The sequence below is a fragment of the Arachis hypogaea genome, chromosome 2, assembly GCF_003086295.3.
Source record: "Arachis hypogaea cultivar Tifrunner chromosome 2, arahy.Tifrunner.gnm2.J5K5, whole genome shotgun sequence".
NCBI lineage: Eukaryota > Viridiplantae > Streptophyta > Magnoliopsida > Fabales > Fabaceae > Arachis > Arachis hypogaea.
The window spans coordinates 4,028,855-4,040,344 of NC_092037.1; the positions used below are offsets into that span (position 1 = coordinate 4,028,855).

The following is an 11,490-nucleotide window of genomic DNA, read 5'->3' on the forward strand; positions in this document are numbered from 1 at the left end:
TATATTTAGACTCACACTTCTTGCTTTATGCCATTATTATATATTCAATCGGTAAGACATCATATAATAATTATATTGGCACTATAATTTCTAATTGTAGAAATCTTTTGTCAAAATTCAGAACATGTCAAGTATTTCATATTAAAAGAAAGGGAAAATTTAGTAGCACATTCTTTAATAAAATTGGCTTTTACTATACTCAATATTATGTGAGTGAAAGAGATTCCATCAGAAATATGTAATTTAGTCCATTTAGATATCTTGGATCTTTTGATTAATTAAAACTACCCTTTCCTTTAAAAAAAAATTGGCTAATAAATACCCTTTTTGTTACTTACATTGGCACATTGCACATAAAAAAGAGTTTTTGTATATTTTCTTGTCATTTCCATTTTCCACATTTTATTTGTTTAGTTTTAGAGGGGAAAAATTCCTATATTTTGTTACCCAAAGTTTGATAAGATATCAATTGAGTTTGTAATTAAAAATATAGAATTAAGTTTTTCTAAAGTGAAAATATTGGCAAAATGAAAAATTAATAGCTTAAATCATTCTTGAATTAAGATGGTAGAATTTACACATGATAAAAATTACAAATTCAAGTGATTATATCACTTTAGAATATCTTTTGTCTTGTGATTGAGTGCTTTGTGTCCTCAAACTAAAACCCTCTAATACCAAGAGATGCTTTATTTCTTCACAGAAAGTAAGAGTTTGTGAGTATTATAATAAGGAACACACTAAATCTAATGGACCTAAAAGAAAATTAAAAAATGTCACAAAAAGAATACTTATCCATATAATAAATGAAATGGAACTAAAAAAGGTGAGGGTTCATTTCTTTGAATGAAGTTGGTGAAACAATTAATAAGATGCACAATCAACAAATGCCTTTGATGTTACTCAACTACTCAAAGAGATTCACCATTCTTCACCCAAACACAAAAAGGCAAAATTGGTGTCCAACACCTTCAAGGTACTTCTATCTTTGTCCATGTGAAATAGAGTGAGTGAGAGTGTGTTATTAATTATTATTATAGTTGCAAAAACTTGTATTGTTCAAGTGATTCCAATTTTCAAACCTTTTTTTTCCTTTGTTTTTTACTTTATGATTTTAGATTCTATCTTTATTCATTGACAAAAAATTGATAGTAAATCAACTTATTTTAACAAAAATAGTTTATAGTCATTTAGGTGAAAATAAGACAAATAGGATCTAATAGTTTACTTGATTTATAGATCTATGAACGTTACACTAGCTTTTTCAAAAAAAAAAAAAATTACACAAGCACATGCTGAGAACAAAAGGAATAAAAAAGAAAAGAAAAGAAAAAAAGAACAATGTTGGAGGACCAAAATCAAATGACACACACATTCTTCCCTGCCAAGGAAGGTTCACTGCTAGGGACATTACCCACAATTCCACAAAATTATTCTCTTTTTTTAATAATTAATTTTTAATTTTCATAAAAAAATATTTCTGTTTTTCTTTAGCCCCATTTATAGCACTCACATGGTACATGTCACCATATATAATTATATGCTATTTTTTTTTATTTTTATATTTTGCACTACCAACAAACAGAACCTAAATCAAATACAAACGTTACTATCACAACAACAAGAATTATGCTGAAAACAAGTTCCTTTTTTTATTGCAAACAATGACACCCATTTCCCTCTTATATAACAATAAGTGCTTAATTTCACCGTTTTGTTTGTTACATTAAAGCAACTAAGCTTCCTTTTAATTTTTCTCTTTACTTCCTCTGTTTTTAAGCTCCTCTGTTTTTTCATGGTGAAGAAGATTATGAGGTCTGATCCAAAGCAATTTTCAACAATGCAAAATCAGAACAATTTTTGTGTTAAGATTGCAGTGTCATTCCTCTGTTTAGGCCTTGCTTTTCGGCTTCTATTGTCGGATTCATTCAGCTTTTCTTCATCATCATCATCATCAATGGTGATGGAAGAAACTCCTCCTCCAATGGCAGAGGAAAAAACAGAGAAGAAAACAGAGTCCCCTGTTTTTCATCTTCCTCTTGAAGCATCATCTGATTCTGTTGATTTTTCATCAAACAACAACAACAAAAGCCAAAGCTCTCAAAATGGTAAGAGTTTTTGTTTTTTTGTTTATTTTTTGTGATCTTCTTGTTCATTAGTTGGAAACATGCATGAATTTCCAAAGCTTTCTAAACCATCTTTAAGGTTTGTTTTGGAAGAGGATCTTCTAGTGTTTGATGATCCGTTCTCACATAAAAACTTCAGATAAAAAAAAAACATATGAATAATTTTAGATGTAGAAATAGAATATAATTTAGTTATGTTTAAATTTTCTTAAAAAAGTGAGCTAAATCTTAAGTTATTTACTTGATCTAGTGATTATAAGCACACTAGAGGATTTGTTCAAACTTCTAAGTTCTTTAATTAATTAATTATTACTTGTTTCCACTTTTCTTTTTTTGGGTCTTTGTAGTATGACATCAAAAACAACTTGCTAGTGTGAGCTAAAGTGGGGGTTTTAAGAAGCCAAATAAAGTAAAATAAACCAACTAGTTTATGGAAAGTTCAAATGTTTATATCTCTAAATTACTATTAGTTTATGATTATAGGTTTTTTTTGGGGTGAAGTTTTCAAGCATTGAAATATTGAACAAAATGAAGGAAAGAACTACTTAAAAGCTTTTGTCGTTTTTGCATTATGTGCATTGTCACCTTCCACTTTTAGCTCTATTTCCTCTATCATGTTCTTTTGCAACAAAACATGTTTCCTCCTCAACACTACTGTTTTTTCATGTGTTCTTTTCATTCTTTTTTAACCAGTAACCTAGTAAGTACAATAATAATAAATATGAGATAATTTATAAGTGATTGTGTTCTTGTTGAAATGAAATGTGACCTTATGCAAATGTTAATTTTGATGTTAGAACTTCAAACCTTGGTCTAAAATAGTATAAACACTTAGATTAAACCATCAATTTAGCCTCTAAAAAATTCCTAAAAAGTAAGAAATGTTTTAGAATCTTAAAAAAAATCAATTTTTTTAATAATCAAGAGAAAATCTAAAATGGGATAATTTATTCATTACCGTCTACATAAAACATTTTACGTATTAATTTGTTATCAATTTGTTCTTTTAGTAGAATTTAATTTTGGTGTATAGTAGAAAACAGTTTTATACGTGCATCTAATTATGTAATACCACAAATAGTTATTCAAAAAAATAGATGTGATTGAACAACCGTATAAAATATTTTATTCTGTTAGTACATGTGGTTCTAACTTGTTATGTATTAATGGTTCTAGACAAGTGCTTGTTTTAACTAACTAGTTATGCAAAAATCTGATTTAGGAGCAGAAAAATGTGATCTATTTGTGGGAGAATGGGTGGCAGATAAATCTGGTCCAATGTACACAAATGAGAGTTGCAATTTGATTGAGCATCATCAAAATTGCATGAAAAATGGAAGGCCAGATTCAGGGTACCTTTATTGGAGGTGGAGTCCAAGAGGGTGTGAACTACCAAAGTTTAATCCAAGAAAGTTTCTTGATTTCATGAGAAATAAATCATTTTCTTTCATTGGTGATTCCATCTCACGCAACCATGTGCAATCCCTACTTTGCATTCTATCTCAGGTACTTTCACTTCCTTTAGTTATCTTAACTCATTTTGTAATTATTAGGTTAAAAAATTATGTGATTTTTAAATTAGTTCTTGAAAGATCGATACAACAGTAAATCAAGTTAGTCCTTATGTTAATTAGATAATAATGTGTTACAAAATTATTTACGTCAAGTGTCATTATTTATCTCACGAAATTGAAATCTAATTCACGATAGTATTTTTAGACGCTTAATTTTTTGAAAATCTAATTAACACATACGCGATTTTTTAGCAAATATTTTGACTATTAATTCTATTTTAAGACATAAAAGATATAGATCTCAAGAAAAATGTGGTCCATATTTTATCCTTAATTAAATTTATGTGAGTTAATATTTTTGTTAATCCTATATCAACTCCCAAATACAACTTTAGTTCTCTCATTTAACTTTGCATCCTCTAATATATTTCTTATTGTGTATAATGTGTACCAAATTTTCTAGAAAAAAAAATTGTTATACATAAAATTTTATATTTAGATAAATTCACAATAAAAAAGGTAAATTCTAAGTCAGTTGACCAAAGATAATAAGGTCTTAATTTATTATAAGTATACTTTAGCATGGAGTATTAAGTTAGTCTCAATGCAACAAACTCAGTTTTATTTATGATTAGTAGTTCCTAATGAGAATATTATTCATTTGGAGACACACAATCAATTTTGAAAAAATCAGTATAGGAATATATTCCTTGATTTCTCTCTATCTTTAAACAGATAGAAACTCAGGTGCAATCAACTTCACGTAAAGTTGATAACTGAGAGCCGCTAGATGAAAATTTAGTCTAATAATTCAAATTATTTAACGACTCTCACTTATCAATTTCATGTAAAATTGACTGCACCCGAGTTTTTACCATTTAAACATAAAGAATAATATAAACTAAAGCCATGTGAATTTGTCTCAAATAATGTTTATATTAGTCACACATAAAATTAGTTGAACATATAGTTTAGTAGTTAGATCAAGATCTGGAAGATTGGTTCAAATCAATGATATAATAGTGGTTTTTAATAATGTGAATTATGAGCACTATGGTGTAACAGCTTGCACTATGTGACAGTTTATGATAATCCTTGTCAATTTGTTAATGAAGCTGTTTTTGGATCACATGTTGTGGGAGACAGCTGGTGCTTATATTAAATGGTTGGTCCATGCTGCCTTCTAAAAAGTTCAAATAGATGTGTCTTTTATTAAGTAGGTTCATCCATTAGAAATTTTTTTAAATATTTTTGGAATTCTGGTATTTCAGTCATTTTAATCAATGATTTTAGTTAACTATTAATCACCCTTTAAGATTAGTCTTGTGATAGTTTGTACTTTGTAATATGAAAATAATGAAATTTAAGGGTGAATTTGATTTACGATTTTATTTTCTGTTTTTATTTATTTTTTATATCAACTTACTTTTCATGAAATTCTGGTATCTTCCTTGATGTCACAATGAATCATACCATGTTAATGATTATTAATACTTTTTAGTTATTGTGGTTAATCTTAGCTTCAATCACAAGTTTTACCAATACAAATGATCAATTTTTAAGAATTATTTTAAATAATATAGGTCTTGTAATTGCATCATGATACTCATATCCTTGTAAAACCAAAAATACTAAAAATAAGCCCCTTATTTTATACACATAATTCAAAAATTATAACAGAATTAAAATCTCAGTTTAAACTATGTAGCAGACTCCATTACAATAAAAAGAAAAGAGAAAGAAGAGATTAATAGTTAGTAGTTGTAAGATTACATCATTTCTTTTATGAATTGTCATGAATTGCCTTGTCCCTACAAATTATGTACCTACCAAGATCAAAACTCCAATGGTCTTATTCTTTTGTAGGTAGAATCAGCTGTTGAGATCTACCATGACAAAGAATACAGATCAAAGATATGGAAATTCCCATCTCACAACTTCACACTCTCAGTAATATGGACTCCTTTTCTCATCAAAGCAACAATTTTTGAGGACATGGATGGAGTTTCCTCTTCAGAGACACAGCTTCATCTTGACACTCTTGACACCCTTTGGACTAAACAATATGAAACCTTTGATTTTGTTTTGATTGGTGGCGGGAAATGGTTCCTCAAGACCGCGATTTACCACGAAAACAATACAATTGTTGGATGTCATTACTGCCCTGGAAAGAACCTAACCGATTTCGGATTTGACTATGCATACAGAAAGGCAATCGGGCTAGTTTTAGACTTCTTTGTGAAATCGAGTCACAAGGCAACCATTTTCTTCAGAACGACAACACCTGATCACTTTGAGAATGGCGAGTGGTTCAGTGGAGGGTATTGTAATAGAACAGTTCCTTTCAAGGAGGGTCAAATAGAAATGATTGATGTAGATTCCACCATGAGAGGTATTGAACTTGAGGAATTCGCGAAAGCAACATCGTTAGGATCGGATAGAGCTGCAAAATTGAAACTTCTGGACACAACTTTTCTATCATTGTTGAGACCAGATGGTCATCCAGGACCATACAGACAGTACCAACCCTTTGCCAAAGATAAGAATGCAAATGTTCAAAATGATTGCTTACATTGGTGTTTGCCAGGACCAATTGATTCTTGGAATGACATAATAATGGAAATGTTAGTGAATCCTTAATCTATGATAAGGTACATTTACAAATTCTTTTCATACATGGGAGTTTTATCTCAAAAGTTCTTATAGTTTAAACCATATACAATTAGGAAGAGCTTCATATATTGTACATTGAACTGTAAAGTGAAATCAAAGTTTGCAATGCACAAATGAGGTTTGGACTTGATTTATTTTGTATGGAACCTTGGTTTAAACATTCACACTTAGTATCATTGTCAAATTTTCATCAATAAACAATGTTTATGTAATTAATTTTGATGTGGCAAGATTCCTCCTTAATAAGAAGAGACATTTTTAGAATAAAAAAGTTCGGTTAAGACATTATTATACATTTCAAACATATTGTTCTTGAATCTAATTCATAGCAAGTGCTAAACACATTTTAATCCGAATGAAAAAATTTTGACTGACTATATATCATAAATAGACTCACATTCTGACCAAATGGGAAAATTGTGCATTACCTTGGTGTCTGATGCAAAATGAATACACATATTGTCACCCAAGATAAGAAAAATTGGCGTAGTAATTAAAAAGGGAAAAATATCTAAAACGAAACACTAATCATTGTTGAATTTGTAAATTCTGTTATGTGTGAACCCCTACTACCTTGATTCAAAGGTGATTAAACTCTCACTTTTTCGCTTTATCAACTTCTTTACTTTATAAGAGCTTGATCCAATCTAATTGGTAAGCATTTCACAGTAAATTGATAAGAATGAATAAAAAGAGCACGGTTGATTAGTGATTAGCAACCACAATGCAGAATGACACTTGACAATATACAGGGGTTAAACAGAAAAATCTTTGAAATATGAATCAATTTTCTAGAACATGTGATTTTGATCTAGATATGGTCAACACTTCACTCAAAATCTCAGTATTTATTAACTAAAGAGAGCACCATAATGTTTTGAAACAGCATACAAAGCTCAAGAAACAAACTTCAGTTCACATCCATTAATGAAAACTTCTGTGACATCTTTTTCTCCTACTTGGATGCAGATTGGTTTTCATACTTCTTCTGATCTGGTTTGATGAATGGATCCTGAAAGGTTACAATACACAAAGTCAATAACAGTCACCCTATTAACAGTTAAATGTTTTAAAACAAAAGAAGTGGGCATGGGAGACATAACTAAAAACTAAAACACTAGGAATTTAGAATAACCAATAAAAAATTAGATATTCATAAATGTTTTATACATAAAATTTCACAAACTTGGTAGGTTGATCCATGCAAGTTACCTCACCTATTAGGACATGACTTGACCGTCGACTCAACTGTTGTTACAACCGTGAATGGAATAGCCAGCCAATTGCACGGCAAAACATAAATATGTTTGAGTGAAATTGATTCTACCCAAGTAACAATGTAACATTATGTTTGAATCTTACAAGTTCAAAATTGATTCTACCTTCTCAAATTGATTATGATAGAAGTAAATTCCTTTTACTTTCCATCAAAAATCACTTTCAGAGGAACTACAAAAACTTACATCACTTGCCACAAAATCAATCCGAGTAGAACTAATACTACTTAGAATCAATTCTACAAAAGTAGAACCAAACATTTGGGTAGCTTAATTTAACACTTGTTTTTGCTCGAAAAAACCAGCAGATTTGAAGTTTTATCCTTGTAGTGAGCTAACCCAACTTGTCCATGTTAGGTATGTGACCCTTTTTGCTATGTCAGACTAGAATAGATTCCGGATATTGGTGGTTAAGAGTTAAAAAAAAGAGGCTCATGTTATAAATGCTATGTTTGAACAAAGTTTTTATTGTATTCTTAAAATCCCAATATGTTTTTCATTTTTGTGAAGCAACTTATCTGAATTAACTGATAATACAACTAATGCATGAATTATAAATGATCTTCCTATAAATTCTTAACCAAACAATATGAAACAGATTCTCTATCTCAGATATGATAATCATTATCAACATATATTCCTTAATTTTCACTATAGGAATCCCTAATCTTCAGGTAAAAAAATGATTACTTCCCAAAATCCACAAGACAAACGTGAACAACACAAAATCAAATCGTAAGAACCAAAAAATTCATCACAATTAACATTGATCATAGTTAACAGTAGATTGCACAATAGAAGCTAGCCCTAATTACACAAAAAAATCTCAGAAACTGCCACGAACGAAACCAAAAAATGAAAAAATTTCTATGAACCGAAATCATGATTCAGCTTCGGATTCCATAGAAACGAATCAAAATCGATACTTTCGAATAAGGAAAATCTAAAACGACCGAAAATCACTAAATGAAAAAAAAGAGGGAATTAATAAAAAGGAGAGGAATTTACATTTTTGACAAGGATGAAGTTGGCGACGGCGACGGTGGCGACTATACCGCCGAAGAGGGTGGCAGGACCGGTAAGGAGACTCCATGTTCGGTGAATCATTTTTTTTTCTTCTTCTTTGTTTAGCTCTGTTTCTAGCAGTGTCAAGTTCCTTCTTTTACATGGTGAAAGGTGAAATTACCAAAATAATCCCTACCTCAAATTGGAAGCGTTTTTTTAGGCCCAACAATACTATTGTTTTTTGCTTTTATGTATAGCCCATTTCAACATCTTTTAAAGGTCCAAAAACGTTTGAGAGATTTAGTTTAGAGGAAGATTAGCAATGGGTTCAACAAACAAAGAAAATGGTTTCTCGTTTGATTTTTGTCCATCTTATTTTTTTAATATAGATAATGTTGATTAGTCACCAAAAAAAAAAAGATAATGTTGATCAAATAGGTTGATCAAATGGAGTGATATCCTCTTTGGTCCCTTTAAACAAGTGTCTAAAAATCAAATTTCACTTTATGTCAGCAAATTATTGACCAGCGGCAGACTTTTAAATAAAATCTAGATTTACGATGAGTTAATCTTTATTCTGTTAGGTTGGAGGATATTGTGATTTATTTTTTGAACAAGAAAGCTCTTAATAAGTAGCTTTTATTGTTTTAGGTGTATTAGAATTTAATTTATATGCATAAAACTATTTAGACTATAAATACATCAAAATTAAACTATTTATTTAAGAGTTAAAATTTTAAAATAAAAAAATATACAAGAGGGTGTCTTGTGCAAAATTTTACATTATAATTTTTTCCCTTTTTATAATTCTGATTTGCAAATAAATATTTACTAAAAGTACAAACGTTTTTTTAATAAAATTACAAACTTCAACCAAGAAGAAAAAAGGTGCCATTCCAAAATTCATCCACAAAAAAAAAATGATAGTAGAAAATAGAAAGGAATTCATTGGGAGGAATCAACCCTCGAAAAAGTTTAAATGCTAATTTAAAATAAATTCATTCGTAGCTCAATGTTCAAGAGACTTAATACATTTCTAGTAGCTACCTCTACATATTAAATCCGAATTAGTTGAATTTTTAGTAATAGGAGAGATAAATAAATGGATTTCACAAAACAATAAAATTAAGGTAAAACTCAAATGCAAAACGAACAAAGTATTGGATGTGTTTGACAAAAAAAGAAAAGATTTGGTGAACTCAACTTCATGAATTGAAAAGCTGCCTTTAGCGTCTAGCCATCTAAGAGGAATTAAGAAAGACAAAAGAAAATAAATTTGAGTTGGTTGAGTTAAATTAGTGTTGGAGATTTGAATCGTGTTTGAGCATGTAGCAATTTATTAGTTAACAGATAGCGACAAACTCTTAAATGAAATTTGGATTTACGATAAATTAATCTTTAATCTGTTGAATTGAGAATTACTGTGTGCAATATAAAAAAAAAAAAGCACACGCCGTGCACGTGCAAAATAATTGTTGCAATAAGTAAGAGAATGGAAAATGATATCAAATCTGAGAAAAAAAAACAATATTGACTTCTCATGGAATACTATGTAAACTAAATTAACTATAATCACATGTAATTATTAGGATGTATATATAATATAGAGATATTGAGTATATATTTTTGTCTATTCTCTTATAAAAGTTTTGTATGTTTAACATATTTGCAATGAGAAAAATGAAGATAATAATTAAGGACAAATCTTTTCAACGTGTAACTTTATTTTTTTTAATCTTTGTTTTCTACTTTTAAAATGTTGTTAACTTTGTTTTAATCTTTGTTTTCTCTTAGAGTTATATTTTAATGGATTAAATTCCATAATGATCTTTTAATTTATATTTATGGCTTTTATTAATTTGATTTTTTAAATTTTAATTAATTATTATGGGCATCTACAATGAAAATAAAAATGTCATTTCAGTTTTTATTGGGTGCTAAACGAAAATATTATCGTTTCACACTAATCCAACTTAATAAGAGAGTATCACATCATCACTATATTTATTAATTTAAAGTCCAAAAGAGTCTAAAGATTATTATGATACCTGAGTTCAATTTAGAAGACTACTATAATATAATTTAAATATAAACTGTAATGCACGGACTATATATTTTATTGTCATCTCTAATTAAATATTTTAGGATATATACTTGTTAAGGAATGTTAGGGGTGCCAATGAGTAATAGTTCAAATAGTATAGTCTTCTCATACTTAATTAAGAGGTTATAAGTTCGAGTCTTCTATCTTTAGTAAAAAAAAAGAGTGTTAGAAGGTCAGTAATTTTTGTAATTTGTAATCATTAAATAATCATCAATTATAATTTTAATGATGTAAGATTGATAAATGACTCACTTTTTTTTCTGATTACATGCTGGCTAAAATTTAATAAAATTGTTGGTACTCTAGATTTTTTCATACCTGTTTTTAAATTCATTTTTATTATTTCTATTTTTTAATCAATAATCTACTCTATTATTTTAATTATTAGCGACTCAGAGTCTTAACCGTGATTATTAAAATAATTAATATGTGAAGGCTTTTGTAATCTACAATATGATTACAAATTAGGTGAGAATGATGATTTCATCATTTCAAGGTCACTTCAATTTCAGCAGGACGTAGAAATTTCCACCACCAATTATTGAAATCCAAGACAACAAAGTTTGAATGTAAGACTTTTCCACCGCAAAGAATTTTGAGATTGGGAAAAACCAGAAATTAATATTATCCAACTTAATTTTATATAAGTTTATCACATGTGGCTTACGTTTGGATTGACATCACCCTTTCCTTCGTGTAGAGAATAGTGGGGACAAAATAGGAAAAGTCACTCCCAAATAATGCACCATGTATAAAACCTTATCAATTATTATAAGAATCCATATTAAGTA

At 29.0% G+C, this 11,490-nt stretch overlaps 1 protein-coding gene across 2 annotated transcripts; it reads left to right on the forward strand.

Moving 5' to 3' along the window:
- The first annotated feature begins 1,085 nt into the window (after positions 1-1,085).
- Positions 1,086-6,447, forward strand: LOC112733762 (protein trichome birefringence-like 25). 2 transcript variants are annotated; one of them, XM_025782847.3, is made up of 3 exons: positions 1,086-2,108; positions 3,349-3,632; positions 5,507-6,447. In XM_025782847.3, the coding sequence occupies exons 1-3, from the start codon at positions 1,796-1,798 to the stop codon at positions 6,278-6,280; spliced, it is 1,371 nt and encodes a 456-aa protein (XP_025638632.1). In that variant the 5' UTR covers positions 1,086-1,795; the 3' UTR covers positions 6,281-6,447. The 2 variants fall into 2 exon arrangements, with proteins under 2 accessions (XP_025638632.1, XP_072069583.1); XM_072213482.1 differs by having other exon boundaries at positions 1,595-2,108; positions 3,355-3,632.
- Positions 6,448-11,490: the final 5,043 nt, after the last annotated feature.

Bases quoted from the DNA above. Each gene is read 5' to 3' on its own strand.
- LOC112733762 (XM_025782847.3), top strand. From the start codon at position 1,796: ATGGTGAAGAAGATTATGAGGTCTGATCCAAAGCAATTTTCAACAATG. The intron at 2,109-3,348 runs GTAAGAGTTTTT...AATCTGATTTAG, and splicing joins AAGCCAAAGCTCTCAAAATG to GAGCAGAAAAATGTGATCTA. The intron at 3,633-5,506 runs GTACTTTCACTT...ATTCTTTTGTAG, and splicing joins TACTTTGCATTCTATCTCAG to GTAGAATCAGCTGTTGAGAT.